At 39.8% G+C, this 12,732-nt stretch overlaps 1 protein-coding gene across 2 annotated transcripts in view; it reads right to left on the reverse strand.

Moving 5' to 3' along the window:
- The window catches only part of LOC144973429 (uncharacterized), a 100,867-nt gene that overhangs the window by 76,495 nt on the left and 11,640 nt on the right, over positions 1 to 12,732 (reverse strand). The window contains exon 1 of one of the 2 annotated variants that reach the window (XM_078915879.1): positions 3,463 to 3,881. The exons of the other annotated variant lie outside the window; for it this stretch is intronic. Coding sequence (XP_078772005.1) covers positions 3,463 to 3,510 — 48 coding nt within the window. The 5' untranslated portion in view covers positions 3,511 to 3,881. Of the gene's footprint in view, positions 1 to 3,462; positions 3,882 to 12,732 lie in introns of those variants that run through there. 2 annotated transcript variants of the gene reach the window in all.

A 12,732-nucleotide genomic window follows, 5' to 3' on the forward strand; every position in this document is an offset into this window, starting at 1 on the left:
AAATATTAGACAATAATAATAGTTGCTCTTTGTTTGATTCAGCATAGATCACTTCTTGTTCCAAGAAGGGTAGGTATGACGAATCCTAACGTTTGAAACAAATAATAATAATATATAATATAACAAACAAATAAAGCAAATTAGAGAATTTATGAATCGCAATATCCAATTAACGTATTCAGAGCGCTTTACAATAATTATAAAAACTAGCCATTGAACACACAAACATAAACCTTCAGCGTCATTAGACTTAGACCATAGTCGGCCATGACTTAGACCCATGGAGCTGGAGTTAATGCCAGTTTCTATGGCGTGACACGAATAATAGCAATTGCTTACTACCCTTTGAAAAGGACGCTAATAATCTATCACAAAGTACTCTCCGCCAGATCTAACATACCTAGTTACCCAATCACTGCTGGGTGGACAGTGTGATCAGAAAAAAAAAATCGACTGAATCGGGACCGATCTCGATCTCTTTACTTGTGAAGCGAGTGCTCTAGCAACTGAGCTATCGCCCCCCTCCCCCCCCCCAACACATATATACACACACACATACATACATACATACATACATACATACATACATACATACATACATACATACATACATACATACATACATACATACATACATACATACATACATACATACATACATACATACATACATACATACATACATACATACATACATACATACATACATACATACATACATACATACATACATACATACATACATACATACATACATACATACATACATACATACATACATACATACATACATACATACATACATACATACATACATACATACATACATACATACATACATACATACATACATACATACATACATACATACATACATACATACATACATACACACATACATACATACAGACACAATCAGACACACGTAGTATCTAGTAATAATATACGATTCTAAGACTCTTGCTTTTTGGAATTCTGGACGTGTTCCCAATCTCTGCACGAGAATGCGCGTTGGGAATTCCGAAAGTTCGAATTCCAAAACACAAGAGTGCAAGAAACCGTTTATTCCAACCCTCAATCGATTCCGATTTCATCATCTCTGAGTAAATGACATCTTCAAAAATACTTATCTAAATGATCATTCTTTTTTTTTAAAAATCAAATTTTAGTGATAATCTGACGTCACGAAATAATTGTTAACTTGATATTATTACGCGTTACAATTCATGGGGGAGGGATCGACGTGTAGGTACATATATATGCAGGTCTGACATCCGAACCCATTTATTATGGACCAAGTTTAATATTGTTCTAATGGACAATATTTTGCGTCTTCTTTGTGTGTGTGTTTGTGTGTCTGTGTGTGTGTGTGTGTGTGTGTGTGTGTGTGATTTTCATCACAACAATGAGCTCATAAGGAATTAGGTTACAAGACATGCAAATAAGTCCATGTCGGGAGGGATAGAATAATAGTTAGTCAAGTATCCATTCAGCATAAATCATTCTGACCCCACATAAACAGCACATTGTGTATTCAAAAGCTTTAAAGTAAATACGAGCTCTCGTAAATCACAATCACATTAAATTTTACAAACACACGCAAACACCAAGACACACTTAAAAGTTTCGGCAGTTATAATGATTGGAAGGGGGTCCCGAAAGTTCAGTTGGGAGAGCACTCGCTTCACAATCAAAGGGACCGAGATCGAACTCGGGTACAGTCGAGATTTTATTCTACCTCCACCCCCCCCCCCACCCCCCGTCTACCAGCAGTCCTTCAGAGCGATTAGGACCAAGGAGCTGTGTTTATCCCAGTTTCTATAGCGTGAAGTGGACAAGAGCAATTGTTTGCTGCCCTTCGGATGGACGCGAGTCTACCACAAAGTACTTTTCGCCAGATCTAACAGACCCAGCTACCCAATCAATGCTGGGTCACAGGGGGGTCCGAAAAAAACTCTAACCCGACTGCTAAAAAGATTAATTGAACAAAAAATCTGAGCTTTTCTGTCTAGCCCAGTACCTATTGAATATGCACAAAGCACTTTACAAAGGGTTTCCAAGCCGACAGTAACACTAGCACTTTAACATGTAGGTAAAAACAGACTACAATTTTGTTGTTCGACAGAAACAACGCTGCTATCGGATATGTATTATTTTTACGCCTGAGTACGGTGAGAGAATATGAGTCAAGAGCCTCAAGTTTGTTGCCATGAATGATTACTAAAAGAATGCTATTCCCTTATTATTAACCAGTAGATTTTCGACAAATCAAAACAGGGAATTTGTGACACACCTTCTCACATGCTGGTACAAACATATATGGTTGTTTATAAACAATAACGTGAATGAAATCGACCTTACTCTGATCATTGTTATTGTTTTCATATCGCCAAATGGGTGACTAGATTTCTCAAACGATTTTCTCGATCATATAATAAACGTTTAAGTTAACACATAGATTTCTGTGTTGGTTTTATTCATCAAGTGGCTATTTTACTTAGACACATACCATCGACAGTAAAACCGTTGTTTACAAATCACTGTCATTGTTTACATTATGACGACTGTCCGAGAGGCGTGGTTATCTAAGTGTCTATTATAATTGTTAGAATAATTTGTTGAGAGATGTTATGGTTATTGGCTAATGGTCTAAGATAAACTCCTGAATTTGAACTTTAATTGAGCTTTTATATAGCGCAATATCCACTTAACGTGCTCAAAGCGCTTTACAAGGGGTCCCTGGTCAACAGCAACATTTAACATGTAGGACGAGACATGACGCCTGTTAGGCGATATTACAATTTTTCGGACAAAGACAACGCTGTTAACGGCCTGGTACTCATTTTACACCTGAGTACGGTGAGAGAATGTGAGTAAAGAGTCTTTTCCAAGGACTCAACTATGCGTCGAGCGAGGCTCGAACCCAGGACCTTCCGATCCGAAAGCGAGTGTCATACCACTAGACCACTTGAAGTTGTCATACCACAAGACCATCAAACCGCACAATGAGACCTTTCAGGGCAATTCTCCATCTAGAATATTACGGTCTTCGTCTGACTACACTAAAATTCAAGTAATCAACAAGTCACATTATTATTTCATGGTGGGAGATCGTTCTCAACACTTGTTCCTCAAAGATGGAACGATCTTCCCAGGGCTATTCGTAAAGCGCCAAGTGTCGATGTTTTTAAATCAAAATCAAATCATTACTTGTATTTTATTTTACAAAAAAAAAAAAACAAAACAAAAAAACAAACAAAAAAAAAAAAAAAAAAAAACAAAAAACAAAAAACAACATGTTTTTACGTCTCTGTTAATGTTTCAAATTTATTTGATGTTTTTTAAATTATTATTTTGAGTAATTACTGCTACATGTCACACTTAGGATAGGACGTTCGTCTATCACAGAGTACTTTCGGCTATACCTAAATTATACCTTGCTACTTATTTGTCTATAATTACCATGATGAATATCCAGTTACTCGTCCTGACATCAGAATAATTCACCATCAGACAGAATACTGCTAGGTAGAATTTATACACATCGTAACATAAAAATACGACAGCAATCGCTTGCTACCATAAAGATAGGACAATTAATGTATCAGAGATTACTTTCTGTTATACCTAAATTACAGCCAAGTATTTATCTATCTCTAATCACCACGAGGAATCTTCAGCAAGCCTTGGAAACAGAATAAGTTACATACAGAAAGAATATTGCGAGTGTGAGGACTCAGATACTCTTAAAATAGGATGTTTATCAATTATAGAGTACCCACTGCTATACCTAAACTACACCCAGCTATTTTTAAAATGTATCCGTAATCACAACGAGGAATCTTCACAGAGTCCAAAATGAAATGGAATAAACCAGCTACAGACAGAATATATATATATATATATATATATATATATATATATATATATATATATATATATATATATATATATATATATATATATATATATATATATATATATTATTCTATTGCGAGGTAAGAGGACTCCTGTACAAACAGGAGCTCTTAGGTGATTGGTATCCGTGACGAGTTACCCGTTACCACCGTACTCTGAAGAAAACGCATTATTAAAAAAATTGGCCAGAAAACTCAATTTTTCAAATATCGATCGATAAAAATGACCGTTTTGTCAAAAACTCGTAAATTTATTATTTCTATAAAGCCTTTATTGAAGCCTCAGGTTTAAGAGTTCTTGACAAGAGGCGGGTCATTTAAATCGATCGATACTTTAAAAACTGCGTTTTCTGGCAAAAATTTTAAAACGTTTTTCTTCTTTTCTGTCTGAGCACGGAGGCATAATGAATGGAGTTGAATGTGGGGGCAAATTGGCCCACCTTCAAAGAGATACCAAATATCGAACTGTATCGATCGATCGAGTCTTACAATCATGGAAACGGAACCTCGGCTATTGTTAGTTATATATATTGGGCGATTTTAATGTTCACATGGACGATCTAACGGATACAAAATGTTTGAAGTTAAAGGATATTTTAGATAGTCACAATTTAAGACAATATGTAAAGGACGGAACTCACAAGGCGGGGCACATCTTAGACTTAATAATTTCCAGGAAAGATAACAAAATAATTGATAACGTTGACGTTTTGGATCGCACAATTTCAGATCATAACCTGATTGCTTTAAATCTAAAAATCGAATGCAAAACAACCGTCAAGAAAACGATCACATACCGGAAAACAAAATCACTAAATAAAGAAACATTTCAAGAATCCATTAGGTCTTTGGGTTTACTCGCCTCTGTTAAGAGTTGTGATAATGTTCACGATATGGTAAACACATATAATAATTCACTGAAAACTGTGTTCGATGAGCTGTGTCCATCGGTCATGAAAGAAATTATTCTTCGACCAAACACCGAGTGGTATTGCAACGAGTTACAAACACTGAAACATCAACTCAGATCTGCCGAACGGATTTGGCGTCGATCCAAATTAGAAATTCATAATCAAATTTATTTAAGACTAAAACACAAACGGAACAAATTAATTCTATCATGTAAAAAAACATACATTAAAAATAAAATAACAAGTGCCAAACGAAACTCACGTGAACTGTTCGCCACCCTGAACAAACTGATGAAGGATCATCCTTCAAATAATTTCGAGGACCCTATTGCTACCGCAAATAGTTTCTCTCTACACTTTAGAGATAAAATATCAGGTATTCGGAATAATTTGGACAAAGAAGAGATAATGAAAGCACAAATAAATGAAACTAATGCACTTCCAGCCGGAGCAGCATTCGACGAATTTGAACCCGCCACTGAAACAGAAGTACTGTCTGCGCTGAGACAATGCTCCAAAACAACCAGCCCAATAGATCCCATTCCTTCATGGCTTGTTCTTTCTTGTGCTGATATTTTGGTTCCCGTTCTTACTCATATTGTAAATGCTAGTTTGTTTATTGGTGAGGTATCTAATAATCTTAAACATGCTATTGTCACTCCCATATTAAAGAAATCTAGCCTTGACAAAGAAGACCCAAATAATTATCGACCAGTCTCGAATCTCACCCTCATGTCTAAACTAATTGAGAAAATTGTTGCTTTTAGGCTTAACACGTTTTTGAATGAACACAATTTGTTCTCTAAATTTCAGTCTGCTTATCGCCCCTTTCACAGCACTGAAACTGCTCTTATTAAAATCCATAATGATATCATAAATCATTTATGTCGGAAAAATGATGATGTTATTATCATACTACTCGACCTTAGTGCTGCTTTTGACACAATAGACCATACTCTTTTAATTGACAGACTTAAGACACTATACGGACTTGGGGGTACTGTCCTTGACTGGTTTTCTTCTTACCTCTCTGACAGAATTCAATCAGTGTCTGTAAATCGACATGACTTCTCTTCTCCTTGTCCCCTATCTTTTGGTGTACCACAGGGTTCAGTTCTCTGACCCTCTTTATTCACCCTCTATATTAGACCATTAGGTGACATCATTTCAAAATATTTTACTAAGTACCATTTTTACGCAGACGACACCCAACTACTGTTTCCCATTAATATCGACAATCATCTCAATGTTATAACGGATATAGAAAATTGTATCTCTGAGATAAGTGACTGGATGTGTTGCAACAACTCAGGTTAAATGAAAATAAAACAGAGGTGTTGCAAATTACAAGACGGGGCTTCGTGGACCTTTCCACGCTTAACCTGAATCTTTCTGATTGTGTAATTCCCATCACTAAAGAACCTGTGAGAAACTTAGGAGTTTTATTCGATACCAAATTAAACATGTCTGCCCATGTCACTAATGTAACTAGATCCTGCAATCTTTACCTTAGATCTATTGGTGCTATTAGAAGGCTTCTTGATATTGATACTACTAAACTTCTTGTGGTCTCTTTGATTCTTACCCGCCTTGATTATTGCAATAGCTTGCTCTATGGTTGTGATAATAATGTCATTAATCGACTCCAAAAGATACAGAACAAAGCAGCTCGATTGGTAACGTTATCTAAAAAGCGTGAGCATATAACACCGATTTTGGAGGACCTACACTGGCTACCTGTAAAGTTTAGGATTGAATTTAAAATACTCACCCATGTTTTCAATTGCTTAAACAATTCCGCTCCTGTTTACCTTCAGGAACTTATCCACCTTTATGAACCCAGTCGAAATTTAAGATCTGCCAATTTAAATATCCTAAGGGAACCCCCAAAATCGTTAGTTTTTCATGAGAAATCCTTTGACCACCATGCCCCCGACTGTGGAACTCCATCAATATTGAAACTAAAAATAGTGAAAATCCACTTATCTTTAGAAAACGGTTAAAAACTGAGCTTTTCTGTAGGGCATATAATTTGGACTCTTAGTATGTATTTTATTATAATATATTATGTTATCATCGAATTTGTGTGGTTTTAACATGCCAGTTCTATATTTGTTATATTATACATGATGTGTTGATGTAAAGCGCCAGTGAGCAATTCCAAATTGGAACTAGGCGCTATATAAGTTCATTATATTATTATTATTATTATTATATGTGAGGTGTCATATCTATCCGGTATTAAGTCGGAATGGATTAGATGGACGTGAGTGTGTTCACGGCCATAATGATAATAATTTGGAGATTTGAGGGGTGTTTTGTTGTTGTTTTTTTTTTAGTTTGTTTATTTGTTTGTTTGTTTGTTTGTTTGTTTTGTTTTGTTTTTAAGTTGAAAAAAACAAAAAAAAATGTTTTTAATGAAAAAAAAAAAAATAATAAAACAAACAATAACAACAACAACAAAATAAAACGAACAAAAAATTAAAAAAAACAAAACAAAACAAACAAAAACAACAAATAAAAACCCCAAGAAAACATACAACACAAACACACAAACACAGACACACAAACACACACACAAACACATACAAACAAATACTCTCACACACATACGAACAACACACAAAAGACCCCCCCCCCCCCCAAAAAAAAATAAATAAATAAAAAAATAAAAATTAAACAAACCCTCCGAACATACACACACACACACACACATCACACACACACACACACACACACACACACAAAATTGTCTCTCCTCAATGACCTCATTAATTCGTCTTTAATTCTACAGATCTGAAAAAGTGTGTATGAAACAGTACCAGACAAAGCAAGGAAGAAAAATACAAGGAAAACATCATCCCAAAGAAAGAACCCACCCCCCCCCCCCCCCACAAAAAAAAAAAAAAAAAAAAAAAAAAAAAAAAAAAAAAAAAAAAAAAAACAGCCTGCCTCGAACATCAAACCTCCTCATTAACTGTAATCAGGGGGTCTAAGGTTCGATCCCCAGTCGAGGCAGGCGAATTTGGAATGTTTTTTTTTTTCCTTGTATTTTCTTCCTTACTTTGGCACTGTTTCATACACAACCTTTTACAGAACTTTGTCTTACACCAGTGCCTGCTCCCTGATTTGTCACTTTGTTTGAACTCAAATGCTATCAGATAAAATCAAATAAAATCATAAACATCACATTCCCGCCCCCCCCCCCCTCCCCCCCTTCCCTCACGGTAATACCGTTTGGAGACCAATGGTCACATGTCATTATTCTGTTACAGTACATTTCCACTGTCGATTGACACAACCATTCTTCCCCCTCAATTGAATATTTTTGGCCATATAACATTCATGTAGGACTTCGTGTTTCTATAAGCTTAGACGACTCGTAATAATTCGTCCAAAAAAATAATAAGTAAAACTCAGAAATCAAGGAAGTCTCGGGTTCAATCACTGTTTACAAGTTGAGATTCGTTATAATAATTTGATATTTGTAGTAAAATAATATTCTGGTCCAACTGGAAGATTTCTTCTTCTTCTTCTTCTTCTTCTTCTTCTTCTTCTTATTCTCCTCCTCCTCCTCCTCCTCCTCCTCCTCCTCCTCCTCCTCCTCCTCTTCCTTCTCCTCTCCCTCCTCCTCTTCCTTCTTCTTCTTCTGTTCTTTCCCTTCGGAAGGAGGGGAGGTGGGTGCAATCACATATTTATTTTGTATGTGGTGCAATATTCGTCAGATTTGCCCACACTACCGTGCTCGTGTGGTGATCAGTCAACTTGCCCTTCACATAGCCTATCAATCGAATCAATCGACTTTCCCTTATAAAAACCTTTCAAACCTGGGACTTTCATTGAAGTTTTCGGAGTGTTTGGGTCTTCATTGGGTCTGGGAGTGGGGTTGGGAGGGGGGGGGGGTCATTTTAATCGATCGATATTTGAAGTACGAGATTTCTGGCCAAAATTGTAAATACCTGTTTTCCAGAGTATGGCAGCACAGGGGGGGGGGGGGGGGGGGGGGGGAGGTTGTAACCATGCATGGATGAGTGAGTCATTCGTTACTACAGAGAACCTCTTTGGTTACTCGTATACAATCTGCACCGTTTTGACAAGGCAGTTACGATTACGATTACAATTTCTGCGAAAAAGATCGTAGTGTATCGGGGTGTGTCTTTTTTACGAAACCCGCCGAAACCCGCCGAAACCCGCCGAAACCCGCCGAAACCCGCCGAAACCCGATGAAACCCGACGAATCCCGACAAAGTTATGGGAAGTAGGTGGCTGTGGGGAGTGAACCTAGAACTCAGGGAAGTGTACACCATTGGGGAGTGAACCTGGGACTGGGTTTCGGCGGGTTTCGTAAAAAAGAACCAGTGCTTTTTTACGAAACCCGCCGAAACCCGCCGAAACCCGGCGAAACCCGACAATATACAGCAAAGTTATGGGAAGTAGACAACTGTGGGGAGTGAACCCGAGACTCAGGGAAGTGTACACCAGTCGGGAGTGAACCTGAGACTAAGTTTTATCGGCGGTTTCGGCGGGTTTCGTAAAAAAGAATTAGTGCTTTATTACGAAACCCGCCGAAACCCGCCGAAACCCGACAATATCCGGCAAAGTTATGGGAGTTTGGCAACAGTGGGGGGTGATCCTGGGAGTCAGGGAATTGCACACCAGTGGGGAGTTAACCTGGGACTGTGTAAAAAGGATATCAGTGGGAAATAAACCTGGGACTAAAGGGACATGGATACCATTGAAAGTTGAAGCCGGATATGGGAATTGAGTACCAGAGGAGAATGAACCTGACACTATAGAAGGTGGGCGCCAGTGGGGAGTGAACCTGGGATTCAGGGAATTGCACACAAGTGGGGACTTAACCTGGGACTGTGTAAAAAGGATATCAGTGGGAAATAAACCTGGGACTAAAGGGAGATGGATACCATTGAAAGTTGAAGCCGGATATGGGAGTTGAGTACCAGAGGAGAATGAACCCGACACTATAGGAGATGGGCGCCAGTGTGGAGTGAACCTGGGACTCAGGGAAGTGCACACCAATTGGGAGTTAACCTTGGACTGTGGGAGATGGATAACTGTGGGTATCCGAGCCGAACTATAGGAGTTGAGTGCCAGAGGAGAATGAACCTGACACTATAGAAGGTGGGCGCCAGTGGGGAGTGAACCTGGGATTCAGGGAATTGCACACCAGTGGGGATTTAACCTGGGAATATGTAAAAAGGATATCAGTGGAAAATAAACCTGGTACTAAAGGGAGATGAATACCATTGAAAGTTGAAGCCGGATATGAGAGTTTGGTACCAGAGGAGAATGAACCTGACCCTATAGGAGGTGGGCGCCAGTGGGGAGTGAACCTGGGACTATGTAAAAAGGATATGAGTGGGAAATAAACCTGGGACTAAAGGGAGATGAATACCATTGAAAGTTGAAGCCGGATATGAGAGTTTGGTACCAGAGGAGAATGAACCTGACACTATAGGAGGTGGGCGCCAGTGGGGAGTGAACCTGGGACTATGTAAAAAGGATATCAGTGGGAAATAAACCTGGGACTAAAGGGAGATGAATACCATTGAAAGTTGAAGCCGGATATGAGAGTTTGGTACCAGAGGAGAATGAACCTGACACTATAGGAGGTGGGCGCCAGTGGGGAGTGAACCTGGGACTATGTAAAAAGGATATCAGTAGGAAATAAATCTGGGACTAAAGGGAGGTGGATACCATTGGGAGTTAAAGCCGGATTTGGTAGTTGGGTACCAGAGGAGAGAGAAACCTGACACTATAGGAGGTGGGCGCCAGTGGGGAGTGAACCTGGGACTATGTAAAAAGGATATGAGTGGGAAATAAACCTGGGACTAAAGGGAGATGAATACCATTGAAAGTTGAAGCCGGATATGAGAGTTTGGTACCAGAGGAGAATGAACCTGACACTATAGGAGGTGGGCGCCAGTGGGGAGTGAACCTGGGACTATGTAAAAAGGATATCAGTGGGAAATAAACCTGGGACTAAAGGGAGATGAATACCATTGAAAGTTGAAGCCGGATATGAGAGTTTGGTACCAGAGGAGAATGAACCTGACACTATAGGAGGTGGGCGCCAGTGGGGAGTGAACCTGGGACTATGTAAACAGGATATCAGTGGGAAATAAACCTCGGACTAAAGGGAGATGGATACCATTGAAAGTTGAAGCCGGATATGAAAGCTTGGTACCAGAGGAGAATGAACCTGACACAAAAGGGGTGGGCGCCAGTGGGGAGTGAACCTGGGACTCAGGGAATTGCACACCAGTGGGGAGTTAACCTGGGAATATGTATAAAGGATATCAGTAGGAAATAAATCTGGGACTAAAGGGAGATGGATACCATTGGGAGTTGAAGCCGGATTTATTTCCCACGGATATTCTTTTTTAGATATTCACAGGTTAACTCCCCACTGGTGTGCAATTCCCTGACTCCCAGGTTCACTCCCACTGGCGCCCACCTTTTATAGTGTCAGGTTTATTCTCCTCTGGTAGCCAACTCCTATAGTTCGGCTCGGATACCCACAGTTATCCATCTCCCACAGTCCCAGGTTAACTCCAAATTGGTGTGCACTTCCCTGAGTCCCAGGTTCACTCCACATGGCGCCCATCTCCTATAGTGTCGGGTTCATTCTCCTCTGGTACTCAACTCCCATATCCGGCTTCAACTTTCAATGGTATCCTTCTCCTTTAGTCCCAGGTTTATTTCCCACTCATATCCTTTTTACATAGTCCCAGGTTCACTCCCACTGGCCCACCTCCTATAGTGTCAGGTTCATTCTCCTCTGGTACCAAACTCTCATATCCAGCTTCAACTTTCAATGGTATTCATCTCCCTTTAGTCCCAGGTTTATTTCCCACTCATATCCTTTTTACTATGTCCCAGGTTCACTCCCCACTGGCGCCCACCTCCTTTAGTGTCAGGTTCATTCTCCTCTGGTACCAAACTCTCATACCAAGCTTCAAATTTTAATGGTATCCATCTCCCTTTAGTACCAGGTTTATTTTCCACTGATATCCTTTTTACATATTCCCAGGTTAAATCCCCACTGGTGTGCAATTCCCTGACTCCCAGGTTCACTCCCCACTGGCGCCCACCTTTTATAGTGTCAGGTTTATTCTCCTCTGGTAGCCAACTCCTATAGTTCGGCTCGGATACCCACAGTTATCCATCTCCCACAGTCCAGGTTAACTCCAAATTGGTGTGCACTTCCCTGAGTCCCAGGTTCACTCCACACTGGCGCCCATCTCCTATAGTGTCAGGTTCATTCTCCTCTGGTACTCAACTCCATATCCGGCTTCAACTTTCAATGGTATCCTTCTCCCTTTAGTCCAGGTTTATTTCCCACTCATATCCTTTTTACATAGTCCCAGGTTCACTCCCCACTGGCGCCCACCTCCTATAGTGTCAGGTTCATTCTCCTCTGGTACCAAACTCTCATACCAAGCTTCAAATTTTAATGGTATCCATCTCCCTTTAGTACCAGGTTTATTTTCCACTGATATCCTTTTTACATATTCCCAGGTTAAATCCCCACTGGTGTGCAATTCCCTGACTCCCAGGTTCACTCCCCACTGGCGCCACCTTTTATAGTGTCAGGTTTATTCTCCTCTGGTAGCCAACTCCTATAGTTCGGCTCGGATACCCACAGTTATCCATCTCCCACAGTCCCAGGTTAACTCCAAATTGGTGTGCACTTCCCTGAGTCCCAGGTTCACTCCACACTGGCGCCCATCTCCTATAGTGTCAGGTTCATTCTCCTCTGGTACTCAACTCCCATATCCGGCTTCAACTTTCAATGGTATCCTTCTCCCTTTAGTCCCAGGTTTATTTCCCACTCATATCCTTTTTACATAGTCCCAGGTTCACTCCCACTGGCGCCCACCTCC

This window comes from Berghia stephanieae, chromosome 5 (genome assembly GCF_034508935.2).
Source record: "Berghia stephanieae isolate SIO BIC M18660-M18661 chromosome 5, UCSD_Bste_1.3, whole genome shotgun sequence".
Taxonomy (NCBI): domain Eukaryota; kingdom Metazoa; phylum Mollusca; class Gastropoda; order Nudibranchia; family Aeolidiidae; genus Berghia; species Berghia stephanieae.